Source organism: Pseudonaja textilis, chromosome 1 (assembly GCF_049901715.1).
Source record: "Pseudonaja textilis isolate UNSWEBS1 chromosome 1, rPseTex1.2, whole genome shotgun sequence".
In the NCBI taxonomy this organism is placed as follows: Eukaryota; Metazoa; Chordata; class Lepidosauria; order Squamata; family Elapidae; genus Pseudonaja; species Pseudonaja textilis.
This window is the reverse complement of record NC_141990.1, coordinates 204,427,995-204,445,887: the sequence shown is the minus strand read 5'-3', so window position 1 is coordinate 204,445,887 and position 17,893 is coordinate 204,427,995. Positions and strand designations below refer to the sequence as shown.

General features: G+C 34.5%; 1 protein-coding gene and 1 long non-coding RNA gene across 2 annotated transcripts in view; both read right to left on the bottom strand.

Moving 5' to 3' along the window:
- Window positions 1–1,680: 1,680 nt before the first annotated feature.
- Window positions 1,681–10,544, bottom strand: LOC148127998 (uncharacterized). The gene is made up of 3 exons (XR_015740790.1): window positions 10,364–10,544; window positions 4,051–4,270; window positions 1,681–1,866 (listed from the first exon to the last, which is right to left on the bottom strand). It is a non-coding gene; the product is annotated as an uncharacterized LOC148127998 (long non-coding RNA).
- A 5,491-nt stretch (window positions 10,545–16,035) lies between these two features.
- Window positions 16,036–17,893, bottom strand: part of LOC148127996 (low-density lipoprotein receptor-related protein 1B-like) — a 363,162-nt gene continuing 361,304 nt past the window's right edge. The window contains exon 11 of the mRNA XM_087925379.1: window positions 16,036–16,280. Within this exon, the coding sequence (XP_087781505.1) occupies window positions 16,036–16,280 (245 nt within the window). The remainder of the gene's footprint in view (window positions 16,281–17,893) is intronic.

Genomic DNA, 17,893 nt, shown 5'->3' with positions numbered 1-17,893 from the left:
TAATGATCTAGCAGATTATATTCAATCTATAATTCCCATTCCAGACTGACTCAATTCTAATAAAGGAGGATATTTATAGTTCAGAGTTGTACTGTGAAATCCTTGGTGCTCTCTGAGCTTGGTTATTTTCTTGCAAATATTTCCAAACTAAATAACATCATTACTGTACCAAGTTTGGATAATGAAACATCTAACCTCCCCCCCCCCAAAAAAAAAAAAAAAACACAGCCAAGCTCAGAGAGCACCAGGGACCACAGATCCAATTGTATACCTCATCAGGCTAATTTTAGGATTTTCTTAAGTTTTCTTAAGTCTTGCCATCATTTATTTTTGTAAATTTTCTTTTGTAAATTTTCTGTTAGCTACAGAAGATTTTTAGAAAATTCATACATTTTCATACTCTTTATGAGAAAAATATTGAGATTTATTTATTGTTTGATTTATATCTTGACTTCCTATTCTGGGAAATAAAACAACTAGTGTGATGATCTTCAGCGAATAGTTGATATAGTAAACAACAACAATAACAATAACAACCATAATTAATGGCCAAATTCTGTAAAATTAGTTTTATGAAATTTCTATTAAAAACAATGTCACAGTTCCAAATCAAAACAGCAAAAGAAGAGGCCACACTGTGAGCAGAATGGGTCTCTTTACTGGAGTCTCAGCTTGGCACATGGTGAACAATACAAGGTAAAAGGATCTCTAAAGCCAGCATTACTGGCTTCTGCTAGCCAGCTAGCTATACAGACCCAGCATGCCCCGCCCTCCTGTTCCTGGTTGCTCGTAGCTGGCTCCCGCAAGTACTTTTTTGGCCCATGTCCAGATAGCACTCTTCAAGCCCGGTTGCTCTCTGGCTGACTCCAGCAAGTACTCTTCAGGCCTGGAAGGCTTCTGAACCAACTACAGCTGGCTTGCTCTCCTGACTCCTCTCCCAGCATGAGTCTCATCACCAGAGGTCTCATTCTCATGGCCTGCCGGCCAATTGCGGCCCACAGGACTATATCCTGTGCTTCCCACCATGATATGAAAGTATAATATTAGTGTATAATATAAATATAAAGTATAATATAAAGTATAATATTATGCGGCCCAGCCTCACCCAGACTCTGCCTCCAGCGGCCCCCAGGTAAATTGTGTTTGAGACCCCTGCTCATCACCCAACACCCATCACTCATGCATCCCCCTTCCCCTGCACATATGTGGCACCTCCGAAACAGCATGTTGTGAGTAATTTGAAAAGCACGCTGTCTCAGGTGTTGACAAACATTGTAATACATGATGTTGAGGATTAACTCAAAAGTTCACACATGTAAAACAGCTAGAGGTAACTTCCAAAGCAGTAGCAGCAGCAGAAGATGTGGAAGATATACTTATTTTATTATTTTAAGGGATGATTTATATGCATCACTACATCAACAGATCTGCAAAATCTTTTTCAAAACTAACCCATGTTTATTTCATTGATGACAAGTGGTATTTATCTTTCACTAAATATATTTTACACATCTGCATTGATTTAGTACTTAGAATTAATTTCACATCTAATAGATTAGTGTGTTCACAACAGATTGATGAGAAAGTCTGAGGCAATGTTGAAAGTTTACTCTTTCTATAACTACAATTATTTAAGTGCTACATGGTGTGAATGCAGGAAATGTTATTTTCAATACCTTGTTGTTTCTGGGGATCATAAATCTGCAACCCAAAGAGAGGGGATCTCTCACTTTTCAGAAGTGTCACATTTCTAGATATCAAATCCAGTTGGAAAATAGACCCATTCATATAATCTGTCCAGAAAATATAATTTCTATGATGCGATAGACCAAATGGATGATTCAATTCTTTTCCACTGTAGATCACCTACAATTGATTGATATTGAATAGTTGTAGCATTCAATATATCATTACATAATTTAACATTTAATCAGAAATTAAGAAAAATGTGAATATTTGATTTAATGTGTGTGCAACTATATTTAAAGTTTTCTTTACAGAAAAAAATCACTAAATCCAATCACTAAAGCACCAATTTAATTATCTTCAGATAATAAACCTATTTCCTAATTTTGTCAGATTTTTAAAGGTTGGGGAGAAAGAAAAAATATTCCATTTCATCCTTAGCTGATCTACTTTATATCTAAGGCTTATACATTCCTCTCAAATATCTTATTAATTATTAAGAGTTCTCTATTCTTTCTAATTACATTTTTCTAACAAAAATCCACACCAACATAGTATACATATAGACTTAGATTACTAAGGTTGTGATTAATTTTGTTACACCTTAGAAAAACGTACTGGAAAACCATTTGTACAAATTCAAAGGACTAGTTGACCATAAAGACACAAAACATTGCCTAATTTCATCCAATTGTTCAGAGATTAATTTAGGGATAGGAAAAGATGTGCTTTTTCTGTATGAAATTAAACAAAAAGAAAAAGCAATATGTAAAACTCATGCATTCTCTTTTTAGACAATTTCTTTATGTTGACCTTCCATAAACAGGGATTTTAGGTCTATTAGATCAAAACTATCATTGTCTTCCATTACTTTGAGTAAGGATGTTCAATCATGGGCAGTCCTATTCACAGTTTAGAGAGAGAGAGAGAGCGCGTGTGTGTATGTGGATGAGTGTGTGGGTTTGGGTGGGTGGGTGGGGAGAGAGAGAGTTCTATGTCTAGCACTAAATCCTCCAAAATAAAAATAGTAAGTGATGCCTTGGCTAGACCTTGAGGTACATGATTACCTAATTTTCCATTATTGGTAACCCAAGAAACCAGCTCTGATGATTTGTAATAATTTGGATCACTAATTCTAGAAGGAAGATAGATAACAGATGTCCAAGCTGGGTTTGGTACAATGTAGTAAAATCAGTTTTTTCACAAGTTATTGCAACTATCATTCTAACAGTTCTATCTGTATCTAAATTCAGTGCACACGAATTGGACAGACAAAAAAAAATCTCAACAATGGCAATTATACAGAGCATATCTATGCAATGTTCATAATTAAAAGTAGAATAAATACAAAATAAACATCATGAAATATATTTCAGACCATTAACTGTGTAAAAATATCACCATCAATTTTATAGGAATTGTTAAATTCCAGGCTAAATAAAACTGTAACACCTGAGACTAAGTTTTTTTCCTGTATAATATGATTTGGCCACGCAGATAGAGACTTGGTCCAATATGAAATAAAAATATTACTTTTACTCACCATATGAAAACAACAAAAAGCATAAGACAAATTTGAAATACAGAAAGCCAAATGATCTCTCACATATCATTTTTTCTATCTAATCATAGGGATAGTAAAAAAAAATAAATAGAAAAATTCATACATAAATTGTCTTATAGTACATGTAAATTTGTGTGTGAGTACATATCAACTCTACTAAATAAATCAGACCAGGAATCAGCTTCTGAAACAAAAACTGAAACTACTTTTACTGAGAATGGCTATAATAGTAGAATCTTGCAAGGTAGATTGTGCTGTACCTTTTCCCCCTTCTTATACCCAAGTGAATTAGGAAGGTGTTTATTTAAATTTCTTCCACACATTGTCTCCTTCTTATAGGCCTAAGTTTTTTTTTTTCATCATCAATTTAGTAATGGCTTTTACCTATCTTTTTCAGGACCATCTTCCTTACACTCTACTGAATGAGTGTGTATATTCATGTGAAACATTTTTTACGAAATTCCTAAAAATGCTGATATATGATGTCATGTACTACTATGGCCAAATATATTAAGATAATTAGTAAGCGCTCATATGAGACTTAGCATGAATTTGTGTATCTTGATCTAATCTACAATATAACAAGGATTTCAAAACCCTTTTTACCCTCCCTTCCTTCCTTCCTTCTTCCCCCCCCTCCTTCCTTTCCCCACAAAATAATCCAATAGTGCGTAGACTGGGTACTTCCACAAGATAATCAATAGGCAGCCTTAAAGAGAAAGGGGAATAAACAAAGTGGCAAGATAATTCACTAAACAGAAAATCTGCGGGGCGGGGGGAAGTATTATATATTCTTTTACCTTACGGTCACTTCCATTCAGATATATTCTTTCAATATGATCATAATAGGCATCACACCAGTATAATATATTATTTTGATAATCCAGAGTTAATCCATTTGGCCACAACATCTTTAATGTCACAAATATTTGACGGTTGTTACCATCCATCCATGCTTTCTCAATTCTTCCCATACTATCATCTATTTCATCTTCTTCCCAATCTGTCCAATACATCCAGCTGTGAAATGACAAATAAAAAACATTAATTGAACCATTAAATTTTAGTTCTAGAATTTTAATCATAAACAACCTGAAATCCCTTCATATTTTTTGTTTAAGGTTTCTGTTTTCCCTCTTCTGAGAAAATAATAATAATAATAATAATAATAATAATAATAATAATAATAATAATAATAATAATAATAACGACCTAGGCAAGCATGTAAAAACAATTGGTGCTGACAAGATCACCATTGGTCAGCTGCAGAAGGCCACCTTACTGGGATCGGCTTGCATAATCTGCCGATACATCACACAGTCCTAAACACTTGGGAAATGTTCGACAAGTGATTTGTGATGTGAAACCCAGCATGATTATCTCGTTTGTTGTGTATATTGTTATTTTTATGTAGAATAATAATAGTAATAATAGTAATTGTTGGAAGTCTCAGAACGATATCTAAAAACTTCCTCAGTATCTGGAAATATTGAATTTATCAGATCTGAACACCCTAATTTTACAAAAAACTCACCCTGCTTGGAACTGCCTATACTCTTCAACTCTACTTTAATAATTTTTAGGTCCTTACTGTGACTTGAATTATTAAGTTTCTACCACTCTTATATTGTGAATTTAACTGAAGATTACCCATACATAATATTATTATCCCAAATCCCAAAACATCTGGAGCAGCACTTGAACAGCATCAACATTGACAAAATCATCATCAGTCAATTGCAAAAGCTTTACTTGGAACAGCTTACATCCTATGATGACTCTTTTACACCATCAAACAATTGCATCTGCCTATGTCAGATCCTTGGGAAGCACTTGATAGGTAATAAAAACATCAAATCCAGTCTAAAAATCTGGGTAATTGTGAAACTTCACCTTTCACTAAGTTGATACTCACAAAAAAAATTCATCAATTCTAATAGCTTTCTAATTTACATTGCTTGAAATCCTGTCATCGTTTCTAAAACACTGGGAATATGACTCAGACCTATAGAGAAAATTAAAATTAAATACCATATCCCACCAATACTGGCAGGGCATGCTACTGTATATAAACCCCACACTCATTAACAGATGACGTTACCCAGTCAGATAATGAAATGTCTGCAAGCAAACAATTAAACTCAGAGACTACCAAGGACTCCAAAAATTAGATAGATAGATTGGACATGAACTTATAAATTCTTGTAACATCATTTTGTAAGTATGTTGAATAATAATGCAACAGTAAAATATATTTAAGAGTTACCATGGCTCTACCTATTGGAAATACTGCCTGGCAGATAATCCTTTATTTATTACATATGATACTAAGCTGTACAAACTACAGTTTCAGATACAGTCAAGGCTCATTTGAGAATGCCTTTAATGAAATCTTTATGTCAGCTGTCTAGAACTGAAGTAAATAACCTAATCAATATACTCTTTACTCTCTCCAAAAGTACAATGAATCAATAGACCTTGAAAACATTTATTTGACTTGTTAAAAGGATATTACTTAAAACATTGTCCTAAGTGTTTTGCAGTTTATATCTGTCACATCCAAAACCAGGCTCAAATTATGTGGCAATGATTTAGCATAAGATATTAATTAAAAAATAGGCAAAATTCCAATAATATTCATTTGTAGTATGGAATTTAGCAATTACAGTTCCTACTGTAAAGTAATACACATGGTCCTACAAAATGAGTATATTTGTAGCTACCTAGTCATATAAAAAGGTCTTCTAGTTTGCTAGACCTATTTTGATAAAATCTAATAGAAATACAATGATGGCGCAAAACAATGGAGCAATATGTTTCTATACGCCTAGATTTAGTGCCTAGATTTAGTAATAACTAAACAACTAAGCTAGTTTTACATTTATGGTATATGAAACATTTTTCTTTTTAAATTTTATTTTAATCACCATTATCTGTAACTTTTACACTATTGAGGTTATGTTTCAGAGTAGGACATGAGACAAATGCCAAACATAATTTAGTATTTCTCCCAAGTGCTGGAATTGGATGAAGTCAGAGTTGGAAGATAGCATTGTGGGTTGCATTGAGAAAGTTTGGTTGTGGCACCAGGTATTGCTTCTGTTTTCATTTTTTAAAAATTTTGACATTTTTAACTTTTATAGTACTTATAAGCCTAGCAGAAATTTAAGGTGGAGCTAATACAAGTATTTTAAATAAAGAAATAAATGGAGGCTTTAATAAGGAAATAACACAAATAGCAAATGAATCAGGATTCCTAATAATTAAGGTGCCAGGCTGGAAAGTGAGTTCTAGTCTCACCTTAAACATGAAAGAGTGTCTTTGGGCCAGCCACTTTTGCTTACCTCACAGGGTTGTTCTTGTGGGGAAAATAAGAGAAGAAAGATGTGCTGGATATGTTAGTTGCCTTGATTTATTTGTAAAATAATAAAAGCGGGATACAAATAAATAAATAAGGCAAAGGTCTAGAAATGAGGATACCATGAGTTCCAGTCCTGCCTTGGACACAAAGCACAACTGGGTGACTTTGGATCAGTCACACTTACTCATAGCTAATCACTTTTGGAAATATTGCCAAAAAAATGGTAGGGATGTTTATAGACAGTCACCATGAGTAAGCACTGATTTAAAGACCCTAAAAAGAAATCAAACAAATTCCATCTGAATTTGGTCTTTTCCCCAAACTTTGAAAGTAAATTTTGGATTGGAGTACCAGAGAGCTCATGCCTGGAAGAGAACATGTTTGATTGGGATACTGTCAGAATTCATGCATGTTGCACATAAAGGTGTTTTATGGTGCGAGTTAGTAGGGAAAAAAAACGCAAAAACATTGATAGCAGCTTGTGATGGAGACAACTGCCAAGGAAAGGTAAAGGAAAGAAAGATACCAAGAAGTGTATTGAAGTTTGCTGGTCGAATTAAAAGGTGGACCAGAAGATGGGTGGATGTTGCACAGATGTGCTACTGATCCATAAGATTAGTTTTTTCCTTCAGTAAAAATCAAAACTATGTAATCAGTTTCAATAGTCTTGGATATTTAGGGGATGACCAGCCAGATTTCGAAAGGGGGGCCAAACACATCATCAGTTTGGAGTCCCTATACCCCTGAAAGAAACCTAAGCTCAGACTCCCTTGAAGTCCATCGAAATGGGTCTGGAGCCCATTTGCCTTGACTGTTACGAGATCAGATTCTTGTTTAGAGATAGCAAAGAAAAAAATAACAGTGCTTTTTGAATTCGATTTTGGCCCTGGGTTTTTTGCATCTCTCATAATGTTTAATAGTGCTTGCTTGTTTTACTCAGCTTTTCCAAACAAATATTGGGGTGGGTGGGAGAATTGTCTCTGTGTGTATATATGTACAGGCTAACAATCGATGTTATGGATATATTTAATTACAACTTGATTTTTGTCCAAGTTCCACTATCTTGTTTTTGGCTGTACTGCACAAATATTAAACTAATGTTCACTGAAACTTGTGGAAGCAGAGGGAACGCTAAATGTTATAAAATGCATTTATTATGACATCTGATATTTTAATCTTGATGTTATTATTCTGAGCCAATGTTCTACCGTATCCCAAGCTGACTTTTATTCCAGCCAAAGCAGAGCAAATAGTGTTTTAATTAGTGGAATACTATAGCTACTCAACAAATTTATCATGTCTTGGTTTTTAAAACTATAATCACAGTATTTTGCAATAAGGAAAATAATTATTTGTATGGAGTTATACTAATTGGTTTACATGATTTCCCAAGGCAGATTTTCTTTTTCTAGCTTTATCCTGACAAAATTTATACATACTACAAAATTTACAAAATACTGTTGCAGTATTTTGCTATTCCAAAAATTCTTGCCCTACCAAGGTAGGGAGAGGAATAGTCAGAAAGCACAACTGTTTATTTCTTTGTATTTAATCATTTGTAATATAATATGTTATTAATATGAGTTAATATTATATTCAGTTAATTGCTTTAATTGAGTGGTGGAAGAAAATAAAGTTATTAGGGAATTGGGACAGGGAAGTAACTTTTAAAGGAGAGTGATAGTGGAGTTGATACACACACACACACACACACACACACACACACACACACACATTTCTTAAGTTTTTGTGGGTATTTATATGTATGGTATTCAGCTATGTTCGGGTATTTTCCAACGTCATTATAGACGAACACTATACAGAAGCCTGATGATGGCAGATGAGATTCTGCTGAAACGTTGCTACAACTTTAAAAGCACAACTATAATGACGTGGGAAAATACCCGAACAAAGCTGAATACCATACATAAAATACATATTTGTTTTCTTAAGTTTTCGCATTTCCCATTGTGCAATGGGGAGTGCAAAGATTGGCACCACTAAGCAATGAAGTCACATGATATTGCACTTTAAGTCCACATCACTTAGTGATGGAAATTCCAGATCCAATTCCACTTGTAACTTGATTATTATCTAAACTATAAGCTGGCCTAAACTTTTCTCCTGAAAAATATATGGAAAGTGAAGTTAAACTGATTTCTTACAAATTATTTTGGGACCATTTAGTTATTTTTATTTTATTTATTTATGTGTTTATTAAATTTATATGCTGCCCATCTCACAGTCCAAGGAAACTCTGGGCAGCTATGTGCTTTACTATAAATTAGAAACAAGGTTTTGAGGCCAAATATATAGCTGATCCACTTTTTTTGGTGAACACATGAATAAAACTTTCATTCAGAATAATGATTCTGATGGAGAAAGATTGGGAAGTAAATTTTGCAAGAGACTTCTCTCTCCAGAGCTCTAGAACATTTATAAAGTCTCTTTGAGTAGAACAAGGAATTTCAACGGCGTTGAAGAAAAAAGTTCCCTTTCCTCATTCTGTCAAGAGTTAAATCTGTTCAGAAAGGTAAGGATCCAATTTTTAAAAAAGTGGTGTAAATACAATTTTTAATACATTATTTTGGTTCATACAACTGATACTCTTCTGGGTTACCTTGATTGCATGCCCCTGGTGAACTGAAAGCTCAATAATCATCTCTATGCTGGTCAGACAGTATATAGTTAGTTGGGAATTGGGAGCAGTCCCCTTAAGGGAATGCCTCATGCGAAATGTAGTTCATGTTATGTGGTCACATCTTTAATCCTGATTGGTCACTGAATTGACCTCTAGTGGGGTTGGGGGAAGCCTTTGTTCTTTCCTTGCCTGGACCCAGCAGCGTGCTGGTTCCCTTGCTGTATCATTATGGGATGAAGATAACCATATTTTCACACTATGAAGATGACTATGCAAAGATTGGACATTAGATGAATCTCAACATAACTGTGAGTTATGGATGCCTATTACAATCTAATAAAGAAACTTTGTATGGAAGCCTTTGTAGAGTTTATCTAACTGTCTTTATATTCATCCAGAAAAGTTAAAGACAGAACAATCTCTAAATAACCCATAATGGACAAGCACTACATAAAATCCCATGTACTATCTCCCCAGTCTTATGCCTATGCATTTGATTTTTCTATCCAGATGCAAAGCGTACATGTATCTTGATATCTACATAGTACCAAAATTCTATTTTATTGTTTGTAACCATCAGTTGGGTGATATGCTCCTCATAAGGCAACAATTTCAATGTACCTCAAATGAGTTAATGAAATGAGTTAAGGAGTTAATAAAATGCATTCAAAATCTAAACCCATAACTTCTATAGGATTGATATTTGACAAAGTTGCTTCAGTGCTGCCATGTTGCCGTGGTTAGTGCAGTCACATTATCATCTGGCAGGAAATCAGGAGTCGTTCCTGCTGCCACTGCTTTTTTGTATGCCCACGGTCATTCCATTTCTCTGTTTGGGGTATGGAAGTATCTCTAAAATGATGACACAATGGGTCAGAGACTGTCCAGTTATAACCACACATTTAATCATTTCTATTTCATTTCATTACACACACACACACACACACACACACACACACACACACATACACAATATTGAGTCAAATCAGGTGACTGTATAGACAAATGACAAATGATAATGACCTTAACCAACCTTTTGTAAATAACTTGTGAATCTTCCTAGTGCATTTTCAACTAGATAAACTGTTATTTAAGATGAAAGTTTTCCTACCCGTTAACAGGATCCACCACGATTCCTCGAGGGTGAGACATGCCACCTTCCAGTAGAGTTTTACGACTCTGAGAAGCTTTCTCTAGCCTGGCAACATTAATTGTTTTCCTGTAGCCATCATTTGTCCAAAACAAGTTATTTCCAATCCAGTCTATTGCAATGCCTTCTACATTATCGAGATCTGTGTAAACAAACAAGATATATATAATTTTATGTGTGTGCATGTGAATGTGTATAGTATTATAATATCTTTACTAGTATTCTCAACATAAGTCATTAATATAATCATAAATAATTATAGTTATTTATAATTATAATTGCTGTTGCATTTCACAAAATGGTAAACAATAACAAGATAAAGCTAATACATCTTTTATAAAAGCCTAAGCAAATAGTGATCATAATCTGACTATAATCATAATATTCATGATACTGAATATTTAAACTGACCAGTTATAAAGTACAAATAGCTTTGAACTTATTGTCTTCAGCATGAATCAAGGGGCAAGACTTTGAAGCAAGAAATATATCAAAGTGAAAGGGGTTAATGACCAAGCAACAGCAATGCAGAATCTAGAACAATTCTTTATAATGGAACCAAGTTGCGCTGTTGACAATTTTCTGGAATGGTGTGGATTGCAATGCTGTAAACCATTTTATGTTTTTTTTTCCCCAAAATTGCAATATTTGATTTATATCCAGCCTTCTCTTTCAGGAGTTTAAGGTAGCATGAAGAATGGTTCAAATACCTTCCTGGCATAGCCTATCTAAAAGCAGTACAGAATCAATAATTATCTCTTAGTAGCTTCTTTTATCATAATAAAAGAATATCCTGGCAATAAAATAATAATGGTGCCAAAACATATGCATTGTAAATGAACGAAAGATTATGGTAATAAATTAACAGTACTTAATGGATAATACTGTGTTAATGCAAATAATTATATAGATCGTATCTGTTGGGGAATAAACCTAGTTAGCTTATCTAAAGTACCAGTAACTATTACACATATGTGTATATGTATGTGTATATTGTGTATATTGTGTGTGTGTGTGTGTGTGTGTGTGTGTGTTTGCATATCTATATTAAAAAAACCTAAGCAAGATAGGGGATACATTAAGCCAGCTGGATCATTAGAATAACAGCTGTTTAGAATATATAACAGTTCATCAAGTATTCCCAATAAGATATCTTATATTTTCATTTGCTTCTATATTTTTTTATTGAGTAGCATCAAAAATGATATTTTCAAGAGTAATTAAACATGTTAGATACTGCAATATATTTAGCTGAAAACCAGGCTACTTTCCAACATGGTTTATTAATTTGTTGTTTTGCTTTTGAACTTTCAAAGAAAAATGTAATATAGACTGTGCAACGTTGTGCTAAAACCAGATTACATATTGAAACTTCATATTTCTGACTCATTGCACATAATTGTTTTTCTAGTATTCCATAATAACCAAGGAGACATTTCTATAGGTTTTAAAGAAAGTAAGGTGATGCATTGTAACATTAAAAAATAAGAAAACATCTTAGATCTACATAATAAGAGAATATAAATGCTTTAAGAAGTACTGCAGAAAGAGGAAGAATTCTTATTCTCCATATTAAATCAGAATTAATATTAAGGAATATAGAAGAAAATATCTCTTGACAAAGTTGTTGAGTGTGAACTGGGAGTGCAAAGTTTCCCAAATTTTATTTCTATATATTACACAGGAAGGGTGGAAACCACTCCCAAAAAATGCAACAGCAATTTTACACACACACACACACACACACATTATATATTATTATATATTATATATATATATATATATATATATATATATATATATATATATATATATATATATATATACGTGTGTGTGTGTGTGTGTGTGTATGCTTTGTGGCGGTGCAGTGGCCTAGAAATTGAGCTCTTGTCTCACAATCAGGAGGCTGTGAGTTCGATCCTAGGTAGAGGCAGATATTTCTCTCTGAGCACATTGAGAATATATATGCTGAATATAACTCCTCATTGGTGACAGGAAGGGCATCCGGCCAGTAGATACTCAGTAATACATATATGATGTTTCAAAGTGGGTGTCAGCCCTATAGTCATCCTTTGAGAGAGTCTACAGGGCTGCCACAGTGATGGTTTAGCTAGTCGTGGGAATGAAAGGTGGGAGGTGTAGATAGTGAGGGAGCATAATCACAACAATGTTCTTTCCCATGGGAACCAAGAACATCCAACTGGCACCTGAGAAGGTGTGATAGAAGTTGGCTGGAGTTGGGATGTTAATTTGATTGGACCATGTGATGCAGAGATGAATGCAGGGGAAGGAACTTTGGGTTTTACTTTGGGAGGGGAAAACGCAGGAATTTAGCTTTGGGGTTTTCTCAGATGTGCCAACATGATGTCTCCAATAAATTTGTACTTTGAGGAAGAACTTCACCTTGGAGTTTTAATTCTGTTGGAGGGGTTACTTGGAACCCTGACAGCAGGGGAGAGTGCTGAGGCAGAGAAGGGTCTTCTGGATCATGACAGTTCTTTGTCTGACAGCATTCACAGTATGTCCACTCTGCCAGACTGACTAGGATGGGCTAGATTTAATGGGATAATAGGGTTTATCAGGTAGCCTAGATCTATGCCATTCAGAGCTTTAAAGGTTTGCAATTCAACATTTTGAATTACACTCAGAAGCAGACCTGTAGCCTGTAGTTCACGGAAAGTAGTGCAATATGAGCCATCCTAGGGGCTCCAAAGACTGCACTCGCTGCCTTACTTTGTACCAATTGGATTTTAAGGGTTGGGGATTGAATAATTGAGCGCAGACTCATGATCCAGGAAAAGTGCATAAACCAAAGTGGTGCAAAAGCTCTCCCAGTCACACTCACTACCTACTCTTTGTGCAGGAGACCTGATTTCAGGTGAACACCCCTAGCTTCGAACTGGGAAGTGCAACCCCATCTAGAACCCATCTAGAACCAGAGAGGGCAAAACCCCAAATGCTGAGGTTCCATGCACCCAAAGCCAGTCAGACTTGCCAGGGTTCAGTCAAAGTCCATTCCCCCCCACATCCAGGACCCCACAGCCCCCACACATTGCAAGAGGACAGTGACAGCATCACTTGGATCACCATGTGTAGAAATGCAGAGCTGAGTATCATCAGCATATTGATGATATCTCAACCCGTGGTTACAGATCTCACCCAGTGCTTCAATAACAGAGAAGAGAGTACCAAATGTTGAGGACAGTGTAAGTGAGCAGTCAGGAGTTGGATCTCTCACTCCCTAAACACTGATTGGGAGTAAGCTTGGAGAAAGGAGCTAAAACAGGTTAAAACTGTGTCACCCAATCCCAACTCACGAAGCTGGCCTCAAAGCAGCTTTGTGGGGTAAATGGTATTGAAGGTCTCTAAGAGGTTAAGAATGGAGAGAATGGTTACACTACTTGCATCTTGCTCTTGCCAAAGATCATCCATAAGTGTGATCAAAGCTGTCTCTGTCCCATAGCCAGATCTGAATCCAGATAGAAGGGGATCCAGGAAATCTGTTTTACCCAGAAATCTCTGAAGTTTCCAAGCAACCACCTTTTTTTACCACTTTCCCTAAAATGGGAAGATGGGAAAATGAGTGAAAATTGTACAGGCAGGTAGAGTCAAGTGATGGTTTTTAAAAAAGAGGACAAACCAAAATCTCCTTTAAAAGCCTCAGGAATATCTCCTCTTACAGTGAAGAATATATCAGGGGTATTAGGGATATCAAACCTGATACTACTCACTATTAAATCTATTAAACTATTAAAGTATTCCAATTTCCATTAAATATTGATTTTCCTTGCTTTATGATAGTTTTGTAGTATTTCCTTGGCAATTGGGAAATTATTTTATGATAAATGCAATGAAATGGGTAATAAAATAGAAATGTCGAGGGGCATGCTTTTTTATGGGATGTAGGGAAAACTAGTCAAAAATATTTCCACAGACATCTAATCAGAGACTCATTATTAACTAATTGGAAGAAAATATGGAAAAAACACTGTATAAAAGTACCAATCTGGATTTCAACAATGGAGGCGATGATTCACCCAAATAATCTGGATATCACTAAAATGATTAAATATAAGGATCTATTGGATACACAAGGAAATTTGAAATCGAGGCAAGAACTTCAAGAGCGAGGACAAAAAAATTGATCAGTGGGCATACCTTCAAATTCAAAGTAGATACAAACAGGACAAGAAAGAATTCGGAATCAACAATAAACTCCAGCAATTAGATAAAATTTTATTAGGATCAGGCAAAAACAAAAAACAAATTTTTATAATTATTTATTAGAAGTCGAATTAGAAGAAGAAATTTAAAAGGGAACATGATTGCCTGGAGTAGGAATGTAGGATGTAGCATTACCCTAACAGAATGGGAAAAGTCTGGGGTAGAAAAAATAAGATTACAAAATCGGTAGCATATAAAGAAAATGCCTATAAAATGTTTTATAGATGGCACCTTCCTCCTTCGAGATTGGCGAAGATGCACCCCAATATGAGTCCGAATTGCTGGAAATGCAAAGGAAAAGAGGAAACTTTTTTCCATATGTGGTGGTCCTGTACAAAAGCTCAAAAATATTAGCAGAAAATCAAAATTTGGCTGGAAGAAATGACAAAAGAGCAGATAGAATACAAACCAGAGTCCTTTTTGTTAGGGATCTTTGACAAACAATTATCAAAAAAAGCAAAATACATAATAATACACATTTTGACAGCGACCAGATTAGCCTTTGCCCAATGTTGGAAGCAGCCTCAGGTTCCATCAGAGGAAATGATCATTCAAAAAATTTCAAGTTGTGCAGAAATGGACAAACTAAATCTGGCACTAAAAAATAAAGACACCTCAATATACTACAATAGCTGGAACTGCTGGTACAAATGGATAGACCAAAGATAGATTTTACACTATAAAGCAAAAGAAGATAGGATAAACTCATAGCAGTGATATACAGATATATGTAAAGATTAGGTGTGTGTATATGGCATAAATTAAGGGTTAAAAAAAAAAGAGATCTTACCCACTGTTGAAGATGAGAATGTTTTTAATTGTTTTCTATTTTTTCTTTCTATTTTCTTCTTTTTTTCTTCTTTCATTTGTGTATGTGTTGTTGGTTTGTTTTAATTGTAAAATTAATAAAATTTATTTATTAAAAAAAATGTCGAGGGGGAAAAACATTAGTACTGCACTTCCTCTTCTCAGGCTATAAATGTCCAAATTCAACTATAGATGGGGTCAATTGGCTTGAATATGGCAGAAACCTGACATAGCAAGGCTAAATGAAATTATTTCTCTTCAATTAGAGTGGCACAGTTAACAGTTTGAAAGTGCTAGTTTCCCTTAAACCCACAGCATTTCTGCTTCTTCCTGTCTTTGTCAGGTTCCAAAAGCTTCTTTGCTCTATGCTTCATGGCACTGAAACTGGTAGTTCACAGTATATGTTAAAAATACAGGCTATTTTAAATCCCAGATACCCAGTAATATATGATAAAAAATATTCTGGGCAATAATGAACCTGCAGTTACTAAGTACAAAATCTAAATTTTCAGAGTTTTAAAATAAATAAACCAAGTTAAGTTGATGCCTGAAAATGCTTGGGTGAAATTTTCAGTTTTCAATATTGAAATCTTTTTCTTGCACTACATACCATCCTTCAGGATTGTTTCACGCCCAGAGCCATCAACTTTTTGACGTCCTATCAAGAAACTAGTAGTGTCCGCAAAGTATATATAATTGGTTTCAGCATGATAATCCAAAGCTCGAGGATTGACCAAATTTTCTATAGGGATCATATGTTCATCAGCTATTTTGGTATTTAGATCCATTCCTTGTATGATGCCTGGACGTCCTTTCCCATAAAACAGGAACAATTCATTCTTTAGTCCTATATAAAAAGTATTAAAAACTTAAATCACAAATCTTTCATAATGTGCTAAAAACATACAGTGCTAAAAACCAAAGCTGCTTTATTTAATGGTAAAACTTTTTTGTTTGTTTTTAGTTCAACATCTACAATTAAGATCTCGGATATTCTGAAGGCATCTGAGCTAAGAAGGATTGGTCAATTAAACCAATTAAATTTGTCAAATTTAATTAAAACAGTCATTACATCTAATCAATCACTGCTTTTTATACCAATTAATATTTCAAAAGTCCAAAAGGAGATAGACTATTGTTAGTGCAAAATGGACTTGTATAGTGCTGTATAAAAATGGATCTATTGTTTGCTATTAACATGTAATAGTACTGTAAAGTTCAGCAAAGACACAATTTAATTTTCATTTTTAAACTCAAAAACTAAAGCAAAATATCACAAAGTAATAGATTATACTTTTTATCTGAATATGTATAAATAAATTCTTATATAGTCAATTACTTTCTTTTTAAACATATTGCAACTTTGTAATCAATATTGAAAATACAAGCACCCAGAGCAACAAGTATTCAAATCTTTTTTTTTTTTTAATCTTTGGATTCACTTAAAAATTGTAAGTAAAATTTTGGTTATATAACTTGCATTATGGTAGTTTTTGCATTGGTTCACACAGGTTATCAGAATACAAAATACAAACTTATCATAGGACTCAACTAACATCAAAATGTCAAGAAAAGGAAATTTCTGAAAAATTATTTGAACTTTATATTTTAATACAAATAATGCACTGTGGTTGGATCTGGGTCAGCATGATTTCTATAAACACTCCAATTAAGCATTACAGTTGGGGAAGGATTTGATAATACTATCCTTAGGAGACAAGAATAACAAGAAATAATGAAATATATCTCTGTTGCTACAAGGTCCAGTCCATAGATACATACAGGTTAATAGAGTTGGAAGGGATCTTGTAGGTCATCTAATCCAATCCCCTGCCCAGGCAGACAGAACACCATTTCTGACAGATGGCAGTCCAGTCTCTTCTTGAAAGCTTCCAATGATGAAGCTCCCACAATGTCCGAAGGCAAGCTGTTCCATTGGTTGATTGTTCTCACAGTCAGAAAGTTTCTCCTTATTTCAAGGTTGAATCTCTCCTTGTTCAGTTTCCATCCATTATTCTGGCCTTTAAGTGCTTTGGAAAATAGCTTGACCCCTTCCTCTCTGTGGCAGCTCCTCAAATATCCTTTTCTGATCCTTTTCTTCACTAGATTAACATGCCCAGTTCCTGCAACCGTTCATCATATGCTTTTGCCTCCACTTCCCTAATTATCTTGGTTGCTCTTCTCTGCACTCTTTCTAGAGTCTCAACATCTTTTTTATTGTGCGGTGACCAAAATTGGATGCAGTATTCTAGGCATGGTCTTACTAAGGCTTTACAGAGTGGTATTAGTACCTCACTTGATCTTGATTTTATTGGTTTAATATGGTAAGAGCATACTGCTGAACAAATTCCACCAGCTAACATTTACCTCATGCAACTGGTATTATTAAATATTTTATTTAATATAGAGAATACTACTCTGAACACAACTTCTATCTGGTAAAGTGTTTGATATCTGAAA